General features: G+C 37.6%; 1 protein-coding gene across 6 annotated transcripts in view; it reads left to right on the forward strand.

The window, feature by feature from the left end:
- Positions 1 to 342: 342 nt before the first annotated feature.
- SS18 (SS18 subunit of BAF chromatin remodeling complex) overlaps positions 343 to 15,159 on the forward strand; it is an 86,064-nt gene continuing 71,247 nt past the window's right edge. For 3 of the 6 annotated variants that reach the window (XM_044774513.2, XM_044774516.2, XM_070513283.1), the window contains exons 1-3: positions 344 to 501; positions 3,113 to 3,189; positions 12,044 to 12,128. In XM_044774513.2, coding sequence (XP_044630448.1) covers positions 433 to 501; positions 3,113 to 3,189; positions 12,044 to 12,128 — 231 coding nt within the window. In that variant the 5' untranslated portion in view covers positions 344 to 432. Of the gene's footprint in view, positions 502 to 936; positions 1,048 to 3,112; positions 3,190 to 12,043; positions 12,129 to 15,159 lie in introns of those variants that run through there. The other 3 variants (XM_070513281.1, XM_070513284.1, XM_070513282.1) reach the window with 3 other exon arrangements.

Here is a 15,159-nt window from a genome sequence, read left to right on the forward strand (position 1 = left end):
GCACCCGCGCGAAGGGGCGGGCCGGCTCGGCCGCTCGCATTTCCTGTGACAGGGGCTGCCCCGGCCTCTCCCTCTCCCGCGGCGGCGGGACCATTTCCTGAATCGCTGAAGCGGAGGGAGGACTGGGGCGCGGCCCTACCATTCGCGCAAAGGGACGGGGGGGCGGCGAAAGAAAGGTGGAGGGACCAGAGGTCGGTCAGAACAGGAAAGTTCTCCCTGGGCAGTGGTTGCCAACGAACGCACCGAAAACAGGACTTGGCCGATCCAGAGTTCCTCCTTTAGGCCGGACGGGCCAGCTGTGGGTTCGGCACTGCAGCATCCCCCCTCCCAGCATTCCCGAGGTGGTTCGGCCCGAGAGGCCGGCGTCTTTTCCCCCAGTTTGCCGTTCCCCCGGAGCGCTCGGGACTTGCCGAGAGTGCTGACGGCGGCAACATGTCTGTGGCGTTCGCAGCCCCGAGGCAGCGAGGCAAAGGGGAGATCACTCCCGCCGCGATTCAGAAGGTGACCCCTCGCGGGCCCGGTGATGCCGGGACGTCCCGCCCCTGGGAGAGACAGCGGGGGCCGGGCCGGCCCGGGAGTCGGCCGGGCCGGGGCGGAGGCGGGCCTGCTGGGAGGCGGCCGTGTGTGGGAACCCGAGCCGCGGGCCGTGCCTGAGTGGGGGGCGGAAGAGGGCGGACCGGTTCCCCACGGAGTCCTTCGCGCGTCCGGGCTCTTTGCTACGGGCACAAAAGCCCAAGTTACCGCCGCCCGCTTTCTCGAGGGCTGCGGCGGCGTTCGGGTGGCGGGGCGCGTGTGCCCGGCGGCGGCGGCCGCGCGGGGCCGGGCCGTGTGGTGGGGCCGGCGTACCCCCGCGGGCCCGCGCGCCGCGCCGGAGTTACTTTGGCGCCGCCCCGCCCCGCGCGCCGGCCGCTCGGTGCAGAGCCGACCTCGGAGCGCGGGCGGCCGGGGGAAGACGGAGCGCTGGGCGCCTCCCTCCGCGGCGCTGCAAACTCGGGCCGAGTTGGGGAGCTCCCCGGGGAACTTGGGGGACGCTGCCTGGACCCTTAGGTAAAGTCTGCGGGGCAGTCGAGGAAGATCCCTGTGCACTTCGGGATTAGCTTCGGAGTCCCCATCTCCCTTCGGGGTGCGCCTTTTAGCCCCTTATATTCTCAGCTCATATTCTTTGAGCGCCTGGGGTGGGCGCTGAGGCCACAGTGATGCGCTGTAGTCCCTGCCTGTATGGAGCTTAGAGTCTGGTGGCGGGGACAGTCTGATAGTCGTGGCCAATTACTGAAGTCGCGATAAATACACAGGGAACTGAGTCCTCTTGAGAGGGTAGCGCTGCCTCTCTCGCTGCTGTGTTCCTGTCAGTTAGGGATACAAAGGTTCTTTATTGTCTTCCACCTCTTGTGGCCTATGAGCAGGGCAGCGTTCTGAATTGTAGTCAGCCAGACTTGGAAAAGTTACTTGCTAAATTTAGCAGTTGACCTTCAATATTTCGATTTTGTTGTATGCACTGGACCAAGGATGAAAATGGAACAAAAGTCAACTTTTAGTACCACTCAGGGCACCATCGCGTGCCCAATAGGTTATGTTAATCGGCTTCTGTTTGCTATCAGGGTCTTTGTTGTGTGGCGTTTGACATGTGCCCAACTGTTGCGTTATTTTATGAACAAATCGGCTTGGCAGTGCTTGCAAGTGCAGTGCATTCATATTGTGCGTTGGGCTGTCTGCAGGCTGGGAGACAGCTCCAAGATCACACACACAAAATATATTTCTGGAGGGATTCACTTTTTATTTTTACTTTTAGGCTGTAGAAAAGTCCTAAGTTTTTCTTTTTTTTTCTACAAAGAGTTTTTCTTTCATACATCTTAAGATATTTCTCATTGGTGACTAATTCAGGAGATGCTGATCAATTAGTTTTCATCCTCAGATGAGAAGAGAAAATGGATTCCTAATTAAGTGCCTCATTCTAACAGTGTGAGGGATTGATATTAGATTTGAGACATTCTAACGGTGAAGTTTGTTAGGTTGAGGAACCTACTGAGAAGATATGTTGTCAAACTGATAGATTGGACTAAAGCATTTTAAGGACAAATTTTTGGGCATTCAATGGTTCTATTTAAGAAATTACTGCACTTTTTGGAAGGCCATGTTAATTTTTTTTTCCAGCAAGTGAAGATTATGATTCATATGCAGAAAAAAAGTCACACACAATGTTAAATGGATCTTCATTTTAGTTAAAAGAGCTAGATTACCTAAATTATTGAGTGATTATGGTGTCATACTTCATGCTTTCATTGAATCCTAGAAGGGTGAGGCAGGTTCAGGAGGAACATCTGCTTCTGTCCCTTGATCTTACAGATAAATCTGAACCCCTGAAATCTTAAGTGGTTTGCACAGGATAGCCAAGCTGGCACTAAAACTAACTGGGCTTTTGATTGCTATATCATTATTCTTTCCTTAATTGCCACTTTGCTTAGAGGAATTAACTCTCAAAGCCAGTATTGCTTTGAATTGTTATAAGATGAAGACTGATAGATTGATAGGCTTTTTTAAAAAAACTTGGGACAACGTAATTACAAGGTAAGCTCATAAAGTCTGCAGTTAGTATTATACATACATAAGAATGATCGTATTTGATTATTTCATATTTGGAGAATCACAAAACTGTACTACTGTATAAAACTTGGAAACTAGGCAGCTATCACCTCAAGCCTCCTGGGCTGAAGTTTTCATGTATGTACTTCATTCTGGATAAGGACAGAATTTTTCTTTACTACTGCAAAGCATTAGAATGATGCAAAGCCATCTTGGATTCTCTAACTTTTGGTCTTAACAGGCTAAAGCTTCTATTACAGATAGCAGAGGTAATTAAATGTTTGAATACAAAAGAGACTCCAAATTTTCCCTTCTGGGCTTCAGGTAATAATTCAGAGGGAGAATAATTGGAATAGAGTTATTAAAAAAAATTGTTGATTAAACATATCATTCCAAAGGTGTAAAATAAGATTTAAAGACCTGAGTGGATTCAGTTCCTATATAGATAAAGATTTCTAGAAATCTGAGGGATTTTTAAAAATTTTGCTTGATGCATTAGATTTACAATAAACTTTTTCTAATTTTGTTTCAGATGTTGGATGAAAATAACCATCTTATTCAGTGTATAATGGACTATCAGAATAAAGGAAAGACCTCAGAGTGTTCTCAGTAAGATTGATACAAAAATTTTTTTTGTATTCATTTTTCTATTGGTTAATTTTTTACCCTCTTTAATAACAGCTTTATTGAGATATAATTCACATACCGTACAATTCATCCATTTTAAAGTGTACAGTTCAAGCTTTTTAGTGTATTCATAGAGTTGTATTATCATCACTTGGATCAATTTTGGAACATTTTCATCATTTCAAAAAGAAATCCTGTACACATTAAGTCACTCCCTCTTCCCACTTACTAATCCCTCACCCCCTAACAAGTACTGATCTGCTTTCTTTGTGTGTAGATTTGCCTATTGTAGACATTTCATGTAAATGGATTCATATGATATGTGGTCTTTTTGACTGATTTCTTTCACTTAGCATAATATTTTCAAGATTCATCCATGTTGAAGCATATTATTAGTATTTCCTTCCTTTTTATTGCTGAATAATTTTCCATTGTATGGCTGTACCACATCTTAATTATCCATCAGTGATGGACATTTGGGTTGTTTTGACTTCTTGGCTACTGTAGCTAATGCTGCTAGGAACATTAGTGTACAGTTTTTTTGTGTGACTTTTCTTGATTTTACAAAAGAAAAATTTGTTCTTTGGGATGGAATGGGTGTCAATGTTTTATTATACTTTTTATCCTGCATTATAAAATAATGACTTTAAGTTTGTATATAATCTGATTTGTGGAAAAGTTAGATCACGTATATAGGATATTTATTTATATCCATACGTGTGGTTGAGAAAGCAAAGCCTATGTCTAATAAATAGAGAATTGGTTATCATTCATAAGAACCAAACTGGACATTTTGAAGTGATGTGTCAGAAGTAAGCAGTATTCCTGAGTAGAATCCATATGCTGGTTTGGATCCTGGGTGTGGACCTAGAACCACTCATCAAGCCATGCTGAGGCGGTGTCCCACCTGCCACACCTAGAAGGACCCACAACTGAAATGTACAACTATGTACTGGGGGGCTTTGGAGAAAAGAAGGAAAAATAAAATCTTTAAAAAAAAAAAGTCTGGAGCAGCATTGTTCAGTAGAAATATATTGTAAGACATACGTAATTTTACATTTGCTGGTAGACATATTAAACAAGTAAAAAGAAACAGGAGAAATTAATTTTAATAATGTATTTTATTTAATCTATTATTTCCAAAATAATATCACCTCAATATGTAATCCATATAAAAATATTAATGAGATAGTTTACCTTCTTTTATTTACTACTGTGTCTTTGAAATCCCTTGTGTCTCTTACTCCCATAACACATTTTAGACTAGCCACATTTCAAAGTGTCTAGTGGCTATGGTATTGGACAACGCAGCTCTAGAGTATGCTGTTCTCACCATTGTTTTGGGACATGTCTGTGTTTCTTAGAGATGATCTGCTCTCAAGTAGATTTTCCCAGCTCTTGGCCTGCATGGCTTATATGCTGTGCTGGTCTCTTGCTATCACTATCTAGTTTTGAGTCTCTCTCCATTACTTTTTCTTTTTTCCCTTTTGTTTAAAATTATTTTTGAATTTAAAAAGTCATATATGGTCATTGTAAAAAAAAAATAAAGTGTAAAACTTTGTAGAGATAAAAGTAAGACACGTTTTACTTTCACTCATCTCGTCTCCACAGGGGTAACTACTTTTAATGGTGTAGTACCTATGCTTCCAAAACATTTTCTGTGCATTTGCACATATGTACTCATGTCTATATAAACACCTTTAGATAGATATTTTGTTTTTAATAGGTTAAGATTTTATAAATGGAATGATGAAAGACCATGCTAAATTGATCAGTTATCCTGCAAAAAGATTGTTTGGGTTTGCTTTCCCCCAACCAGGTTTCAGAGCCTTGGTGTGCAACCATCTCTGCCAACAGTGGATTTTAGCCATCTTGTAAAAGTTTTTGCACATTTTGTTGGTTAAAAGGGGTATTTTTTTCTAAAACTTTTTATTTTTGAAACTTTCGTGAAATTATTTCAAGACAGTTCAGGAAATTCCTGTGTGCCCTTCCATGAAATTCCTCAAATGTTAAGATATTAATTCACTTGCTTTATCATCCTTTTCCATATCATTTGTTTCTTCCCCATGTTGTTTTTCTGAAACATTTGAGAATAAGTTGCAGATATAATTCTCTCTTACCTTTAATAAGCTTGTTGTGTATTTCATAGAAAACAAGCTTACATTCTTAAATAATCAGAGTATAATAGTTAAAATTAAGAATGCAATACTATTATCTCATCTTTAGACCTTTGTAAAATTTTGCCAGTTGTCCCATTAGTGTATTTTTTCAAGTCCAGGATCCAGTGCAGGATCAGATGTTGCTGTTAGTTGTCATGTGTCTTGAGTATACTTGAATCTGTAACTGTTCTTCAGTCTTTCTGTTATCTCTCATGATGTTGACATTGTTGAAGAGTACAGAGCAGTTATTTTGTGGAATGTCCTTCATTTTGGGTTTGACTAATGTTTCCCTTGATCAGATTCATGTTAGTGCACTTTTGGTAGGAGTATCACAGAAGTGATGTTGTGTCCTCAGCGCATCCTCAAGTAGCCATATGAAAGTGATTTGTCCCAGTATTTGTGATAACTTTGGTCACTTAGTTAATGTGTCGCCTGCCAGTTTCTCCACTGTAAAGTTACTATTTTTTTCTTTATAATTCATATATATCTTGTTGGGGAGACACCTTGAGACACATATATGTTGTTTGTTATTGTACTTTCACATATTAATTTTAGCATCCACCAATGACTCCTGATTGAAACAGTTATTACTGTGGTGATTGCCAAATGGTGACTAAATCCATCATCCCTTCTACATTTATTTGGAATCCTAAGTAAGGAAGAGATGTCCTATCTCCTGCCCCCATTCATTCATTCGTTCATTCATTTATTTGTATCTGAATGAACTTACAGATTCTAACTGTATTCTCTAGGTTATAATCTATTACTCTATTATTTATTTTCTTTCTCAAATTGCCCCTGATTGTGGCCATTGGGAGCCCTCAAGCTGGCTTTTTGACATGTCTCCATTATTTTTTGAACATTTTCGTATTTTCTTGCACCATAAAATGTTCTAGGCTCATCTTGTACTTTCTGCTGTCCCAGTTTGGAATCACCCGTTTCCTCAAGCCCTGGTTCTTGTTTTGGAGAATGATATTTAGAAACTGAGGTCTGAGTGCTAGGATATATTTTCTGAGCACTTGTACATTTTGCATTTTATGTGACCATTTCCATTTCTTTTACATATAGTCATGTGCTGCATAATGATGTTTCAGTCAATTATGGACCACATGCACAATGGTGGTCACATAAGATGAGTTCCATATAGCCTAGGTGTGTAGTAGGTCCTACCTTTTAGGTTTTTTAAGTATACTCTATGATGTTTGCACAACGATGAAATCACCTAATGACACATTTCTCAGAACGTGTCCCCCTCATGAAGCGACACATGACTGTGTATTGTTTCTTTGATGAATCTTGTCTGTTTATATTTGAAAATATTCTTTTAAATAAATTAACTAGCTGATCTAGTTCTTTAGTTTAACTATGGATAATTATCAGTGGTAAGGAGATCACTACCTCAAGTCAGCCATGAGATAAAAGGTGAGAGGTTCTGTTTAGACTCAGTAATTCTTTTCACCTGTGGCTTTTTAAAATGCCAGCTAGAGCCCAGGTGGTTTTGTGGCATAGGACTGGTTCAGTTTCTTAAAGGGCCCAGCAGTACATGGCACGGAGCAGAAATGTTCACATCCAGAACCAGCTTTCCCAGCTTGAGTCAGGAGAAGTTTATGTTGTTTTATTCTTTATGTTCTCTGCTTTTTTTGTGTACATGATCATTTCTCCTATTCTCTGTATGTTAGAATAGACCTTATTCTCACATATTTGGTGCAGATGGGGCTTAAATTGATTTACGTAGAATCTTAAATTATGCTTTTTCTGGTAGATTTAATTTCATTCTTAGAGTTCTTCAGATATTCTTTCTTTCTCAGGTTGTCAGAGTTGGTTTGTGAGTGGAGAAAAAAGTTCCTCCTCTTAACCTTAATAAATGTTCTTGTTTCTCATAGTAGGAAAAGCGAAAGGAAAATAAAGAGAAACGTCAATAAATGACAGCCATCTGGAAATTGGTAGTTCACTTTTAGTTAAATAGTTCCTTAAGATGTGATAACTTTGCCTGAAACATTTTTTTTTTTTTTTTAAGAGTGGCCCTGAGCTAACATCTGTTGCCATTCTTTTCTTTCTTCTTCTTCATCTCCCCAAATCCCCCCAGTACATAGTTGTATATTCTAGTTGTGGGTCCTTCTAGTTCTGCTGTGTGGGACGAGCCTCAGCATGGCTTGATGAGCAGTGCTAGGTCTGTGCCCAGCATCTGAACTGATGAAACCCTGAGCCACCGAAGTGGAGTGCGTGAATTAACCACTTGGCCATGGGGCCGGCCCCTGAAACAGTGTTTTTTTAAGTTGAAAATAACTATTTTTATGAAAGCAGCATATGCATTGTAGAAAATTAGAAAACATGGATATGTAAAAATAAACACTGTATTCTTGCCGTGCAAAGATCTTTCACTGGTAACATTTTTGTATATATTGTGCTCTCTCTCCTTATCTACATCTACACACTCATATATTACACTCATATAATCAGTGAATCACTTATGGAGCTTGTGTTCATAGATCCTCTTCCTTGAAATTCTGATAACATATATGTGAGAATGTATTAATTGCTTTATCCTGGTGTTTGGTTTGAGCATTTTCTAAATCAACCTATGTAGTTGTTTAAATCAGGCCTATTTTTTTGTATTTTAGGGTGAGTGCAACTATTTGAGTGTGCTGTAAGAAGTTCTCATGCAAAAAATTTGTATCCATCATAATATAAAGGAATTTAGTTTTAAATCCCTAGTTAGGAAAACAACTTGTATAAATTATATTCCTGTTGTCTTACAAACAATCTTCATAGCTTCTAGGTAAAGGTTTCTTTTTAAAAATGAAATCAGGGGGCCAACTGGTGGCGCAGCGGTTAAGTGCACACGTTCTGCTTTGGCGCCCTGTGGTTTGTTGGATTGGATCCCGGGTGTGGACATGGCACCGCTTGGCAAGCCATGCTGTGGTAGGTGTCCCATGTATAAAGTTGAGGAAGACAGGCACGGATCTTAGCTCAGGGCCAGTCCTCGGCAAAAAGTGGAGGATTGGCAGCAGTTAGCTCAGGGCTAATCTTCCTCAAAAAAAAAAAAAAAGAAAAGAAATCTGACTTTTTCAGATTCATTTTTTAATTATATCAGTAAATTTAATAGTGGTTATTTTACTTTATTCAAGGTAGTTGATGTAGTAGCTCTTAGTGGAACCTTTGGAAAGTGAATTGCCTCTTACTTAATAGGTTAATAACAATGAGTGTTTTGGAATATCTGCCAGTATTTATTAGGAAGTTAACCATCATCAAACATAAAATGTTGACTATGCTTTTTTTCTTTTTGGGGGAAGATTAGCCCTGAGCTAACTGCTGCCAATCCTCCTCTTTTTGCTGAGGAAGACTGGCCCTGAGCTAACATCCGTTCCCATCTTCCTCCACTTTATACGTGGGATGCCTACCACAGCATGGTTTGCTAAGCGGTGCCATGTCCACACGCGGGATCCGAACCGGCGAACCCTGGGCCACCAAAGTGGAACGGGTGAACTTAACCACTGTGCCACCAGGCTGGCCCCTTGACTGTTTTATATCTGCCTTTAGCTTATATACTCAATTTTATTTTATTAGTCTATACTATTTTAGAAATAATAAACATATACATTAAAAAAGTAAACTGCTTCAATGACAAATGTAGGAGTATTTATAGAATAAAAAATAAAAAGTTTCTCAGGAAAATATTTGTTTAATATTAGTAAAGAATCTACTTTTTATTATCATTTCAGTAGTCTCAGCTGAAGTAAGATTCTTCTAGAATACTTGTCTACTGCTTTTTAGGTGACATACACAAACTTATAAAAGAATATGAGTATTACTTTTTCATTAATGTTCATCTTAGAGCCTTGAATGATCTTAGAATAAGCTTATTTGATGATTGCTGTAAAAATAATGCAATTTTACAAAAAGGATACCTACTGAAGTTAGAAGAGGCCAGTTAAAAATGATTATTTTTACTTACCCCCTTACATGAGGTAAAAAGATTTGGGACTATTGGGACAGTTGCAGAAATTTGAATGGGTTCTGTCTATTACGTAGTAATAGTGTATCAATTTTAATTTCCTCATTGTGATGGTTATACTGTGATTATTTAGGGGAATATCCTTGTTTTGGGGATATTGACACTAAAGTATTAGGAGTAATGGGATATTATGTCTGTAACTGACTCTGAAATGGTTTTGAAAAAAGAATATGTGTTCTTGCAGGCATTTGTGTATATTGGTGTGTGTATTTAGAGATGGACTAAGACAAATGTGGTAAAATGCTAATAATTGGAGAGTGTGGGAGAAAGATATTTGAGAGTTCTTTATACTGTTCTTGAAACTAAGTTTGAAATTATTTCAAAATTAAAAGTTAAAATGATTTGATGGTTAGGGAAATATCTTAAAATTAAGTTACTCCATAAAGGATGTGTATTTATAGATATTTAGAATCACAAGAAACTTTAGAGATCTACTTTAACTCCCATTATTTTACAAATGAAGCCTTAAGAACGTTTTCAGATTAGATTGAACAGTATTTTACCATTGGCTTATTAAATACTAATCAGCGTGACTAAAATGTTTCTTAAAGGATTGTGAATAAACAATAGTCTCTTAGTAAGGGTTGGTATTTTTATTTTTGAGAGGGTGGTCAGAAAATCTCATATCTGAGTATAATACAGCCATACTAGTATTCAGAGAAGAAAAGGAAAACTTGAAGGAGTTGACTTTGAAATGAGTCAGATGTTCTGATTTAAATTAGCTGGTTGGTTTTAAAGAAATAACACGATTGTGGAACCCTATATCTTAAATTCCATTCAAGATCTCTATAGAATAATGAAATAGTGGTGCTAGCTAGTGGTGCTTATTAGTGCTATTTGAAGAATTTTGACAACATAATTAACCATTATCAATAATTCGGTACAATTTAATATTTCTTGGTCCTTGTTTATATAAGGATGACTATAACAAATAATATGTCACGTCTGATCGAGCAACCTAGTATGTATCTGAGGAGGAGCATTAAGAGCATAGACTTGTTTTTCAATAGCAACCAGAAACGAAAGGAAACAAGGAAACTTTGGGAAGTTTTGGCTAAGTTTGTTACCTTGATTGTGGTGATAGTATCACAGATGTTTGCATATGTCCAAACACATTGAATCGTACACATTAAATATGTGTGGTTCTTTGTTTATCAGTTATACCTCATAAATTTGTAAAAAGTAAACAAAAAGCATAAACTTGTTAGTGAGGAAACCTTTAAGGTTAGTGAGAGATAAGGTCCCCTCTACCCCCTAATAAGAAAAAGGCAGTGAAACCCATTGTTTCTAAGAGAAAAAAATAATGCAGCAGAGAGTTTTCTAAGATTCCTTTTATGGTGTCTGTTTTAGAAAATTACTTCGTCTGGGATCTGTATTAGAAGACTTTATTTAGCTGAAAAAAATTCTTTTGACTTAGTTTTATTATTTTAATTTGTATTTAATATTTCTTGTTTTTCCTTAAAGATTGGCACCTGGGCTAACAACTGTTGCCAATCTTTTTTTTTTTTTTCTGCTTTATCTCCCCAAATCCCCCTGTACACAGTTGTATATCTTAGTTGCAGGTCCTTCTAGTTGTGGGATGTGGGACACCGCCTCAATGTGGCCTGACAAGCGATGCCACGTCTGTGCCCAGGATCCGAACCCTGGGCCCCCGCAGTGGAGCGCGAGAACTTAACCACTTGGCCACGGAGCCGACCCCCTGTATTTAATATTTCTTAGTAAACTGAATTCAAATTTCTATTTTGAGGATTTACAAACACTAATAATTGGATCACTACTAATTTTAACCTGATTTTGTCTCAGTTAATTTTTAAAATTTTGATGGAGAGGTTTAGCAAAACTAATTCATGGGTCAGATCACAATAAACATCTTTAACCACTTCACTCTAGTAATGAGCATTTGCTCTATTTTTTTAAAAAGTTAATCCTTAATGGTATTGGTGTGCTGTGACTTCCCCTGTCTCCGTGCTTTAGCATGTAATTTTTTTTTTTGGTAATTGGAGCCACCTGTTCATTGTCTTCTCAGTATGCTGAGTCCTAATAGATGGGCAGTATAACCACAGTAGGCATGAATTGTGGACACTGCTGCAGGAGTGAGAAGGAAGAAAATGCATAGTTCTCACTTCTTTCTGACATTTTAGCAGAGCATACTGACTGTACTTGGGTTTGAGGTTTTTTTGGCAGCATAAAAATGGCAGAGGGAAGGGAATAAGCATACCAGTTTTACTGAATTCAGTCGTTCTAGATCTCTTTTAAAGGAGCACATTACTATGTATGGAGCCAGTACATGTCTCCGTTATTCCATTTACTAAGCTATGCAATCTTGTACAAGTTATTAACCTTTCTAAACCTGTTTCCTCATCTGGAATAATGGAGAAAATAAGAACTTTTACCTCATAGTGTTAGTTTGAGGATTAAATAAGATATATAACTATATAAAACAGTTAAAACAATGTCTCGCACATGGTAAGATCTCTTTATTATTATCTTCAAATGTATTTATTTAGAATTATTTTGCAGAGGAACTAGGAAAAAATTGAAGTGCTGTTGATGTTCAGATAAATCTTTTATTAAACTTGAGAAATAATTAGAATGCTGTTTGTATTTAAGCAGACAGGAAGAAAGTTATTTTTTAATATTGATATTTATTTTGTTTTAATAGGTATCAGCAGATGTTGCATACAAACTTGGTCTACCTTGCTACAATAGCAGATTCTAATCAAAATATGCAGTCTCTTTTACCAGCAGTAAGTACCTTTAAAATAGTATGAAGTAGACAAATCTTTATAGAGTTACGTACCATATAACACATTTTTGTTTAGTGACTTGAGTTTTGTTTACTAAATCCTGCCTTCCTGAGAACATGATAGTATTCTCCTATATGATCTAAAAGCTTTATTGTTTTGCCTTCATATTTAATTTGAATTAAATCACCTAGAATTGATTCCCTCCCTGATGAAGTTATATTCATCCGTCCATTCACCGACATACCCACCCACCAACCTACCTATTTATATTTACTTATTTTAATTTGTAATTGCACAAATAATTTAAGAATAAATCTGTAGTATTTCAAAGCAAATTTCAGACGGCTTTTATGTCACTGGTAAATACTTCAATATGCATCTCTGGCAGATAAGGACCATTATTCCACCCAACAAAATTAACCAAAATTTCTTAACATCTTATAATGTCCAGGCTGTTTTCAGTTTTCATGGATTATCTAAAAAAACTGGAGTGTTTTAATGATTGTTTGCCACAGACTCCAAACAAGGTTCATGTGTTGCATTGGTTGATATGTGTCTTAAGTCTGTTTTAGTCTTTATCAGTTTATCTTTTTTAATCCCCATTTATTTGTTGAAGAAACTGGGTCATATATTTTGTAGAAGTTCTCACATTCTGGATTTGGCTGATTGTACCCTCATTTAACATGTTCCTCCATCTCATCTTTTAATTCCTGTAAACTGATGATTAGATAGAGAGGCTGGATAAGAGTTAGGTTTAGTTTTGTGTTAAGGGTATTTTGTTGGTGGTGCTGAGTATTGCCTATTATCACATCAGGAGGAACATTGGTTGTTCCATTTTTAGTAATGTTAAGATTGATTAATGGGTACAGTTGATACTAGCCTGATCAATCCATTGTGTAAAGTTCCTCATCAGTCTTTCACTTAATGGTTTTAGCAGCCATTGATGCCTGTTGACCAGATCCATTATTTCATTTTGGTGTCACAGAATGATAAATTTCTAATTTTACTATTCCTCCTGCATTTTTTTTAACTATTTTTTTGTGTGTGTGTGTGAGGAAGATTGGCCCTGAGGTAACATCTGTTACCAACCCTCCTCTTTTTGCTTAAGGAAGATTGTTGCTGAGCTAACATCTTTGCCAATCTTCCTCTATTTTATGTGGGATGCTGCCTCAGTCTTAGTGTGACATGCGGTGCTAGGTCCTTGCCCAGAATCTGAAACTGCAAACCCCGGGCCGCCGAAGCAGAGCGTGCGAACTCAACCACTACGCCACTGGGCTGGCCCCCCTCCTGCACTTATTAATTGTACTTCTTTTAAAAAGAAACAGTTCATCAAATATTTGGTAATCCTGAAATAGAGAGTCCTTGTAGGATAGTCATGAGGAAGGCTTGATTCTCTCCCTTTATCAATTTTCAGAATAACAAATTGGTCCCTAGAAACCTGTGAAGATGACCAATGATTTTTTTTTATTATATTCTAAGATTTTTATGTTTTTAATGTGTTTAAATCCGTTGCAGTCATTCTTTACGATACTTAAGTTATCTCATCTTTGGTCAGTGGGAGCTTCTTCATTAGGCTCCTCTGTCCTTCCGACATGATTCCAGTATTCTTGTATTGCTTCTTTGCTTTCACGATTTGAGAGAGACAATCAGGCTGATTATATTTTCTGCCCCAGAACTATTCTGCCCCAGCTATTTTTTCAAGTAGTTCTTTTTCGGTGGGATTTGATATTTGGAGACCACAATTCGGATGTTTGGGGCATTCATTATAACTGGGTTTTCATTGTTTCTAGATATTTTCAGTGAACAGAACTAGTAAATACAGTTCTTAGAAAAAGAAACAAAATATTGAATTAGTGATATTTCCACTTCAGGAAAGACTTTTTACTTAGCTTTGATTTTATGTATTAGTCTCTTCTGTCTTGAAAAATCTTGGTATTTTAATGACATTATAGTTGTTTATTTGCTTTATACTACATTATATATAAAATAATTTCAACATAATAATACTAAGGTTATCACTAACAATAAAATACTTGTTCTTAAGATATATCCCACTAGGAATATATAATCAATAAATTTTGTTTTGGATCTCAAATAGTTCTTCATGTGATTATTGCCATGAACTTGGTTACCAGCTAGGCAGAATTTATTTTTATGAATAGTTGAGGAATAGGTTCAGTTTCATTTGTTTCTGTATGGATAGTTCTCTGTCCCAGCTTTATCTATTGGAAAAACAGAACAAAATATCTTTTTTTTTTTGTCGTGTTGTCTATGTCATATATCAAGTATCCATATATGTGTGGGTCTATGTCTGATCTCTGTATTCTGTTCCATTCATCTGTTTTTATAAATTCTACTATCTTGTCACACTTCTCATGGCCTAGTAAGTCCGTTGTGTGTTAGAGAAGTTAGTGACTTCTTTCTTATTTTTTTCAAGAATACCTTGGCTATTGGTCTTTTGCATTTCCATATGCACTTAAACATCAGAATGTCCAACATAATCCTGTTTGTGATTTTCATTGAGATTACCTTGACTCTAAATTAGTTTGGGGAGAATTGCTATCTTTACAGTATTGAGCCTTTCAAATCATGAACATTGCATATGTTTTCATTTATTTAGTCCTTTAATATCTGTCAGTGAAGTTTCATGATTTTCCCTGGAGAGCATGTGCACATCTCTCATTGGACTTATTACTAGATACTTCATATTTTTTGAGGCAATTTTAAATGCAGTCTTTGTTTTTCTAAGTTTTATTTTGTAACTGCGACTGTTGTTTACATGGAAATGCAATTGATTTTGAATTTCACAGTCTTATTTCACTCTTTATTTCTAACCATTTTTCTATATCTACTTTCAGTTTTCTGTATTCACAACCATATCATTTGCTAATAATAAGTTTTGTTTCTTTCTTGCCAATCCTTACACCTTTTATTTCTTTGTCTGGCCTTACTTCTCTGGCTAGGAGCTCCAGTACATTCCTGAGTAGAAGTGGTGATAGAGGACATCCTTATCTTGTTCCTGATCACAAAG

Source organism: Equus asinus, chromosome 7 (assembly GCF_041296235.1).
Source record: "Equus asinus isolate D_3611 breed Donkey chromosome 7, EquAss-T2T_v2, whole genome shotgun sequence".
NCBI lineage: Eukaryota > Metazoa > Chordata > Mammalia > Perissodactyla > Equidae > Equus > Equus asinus.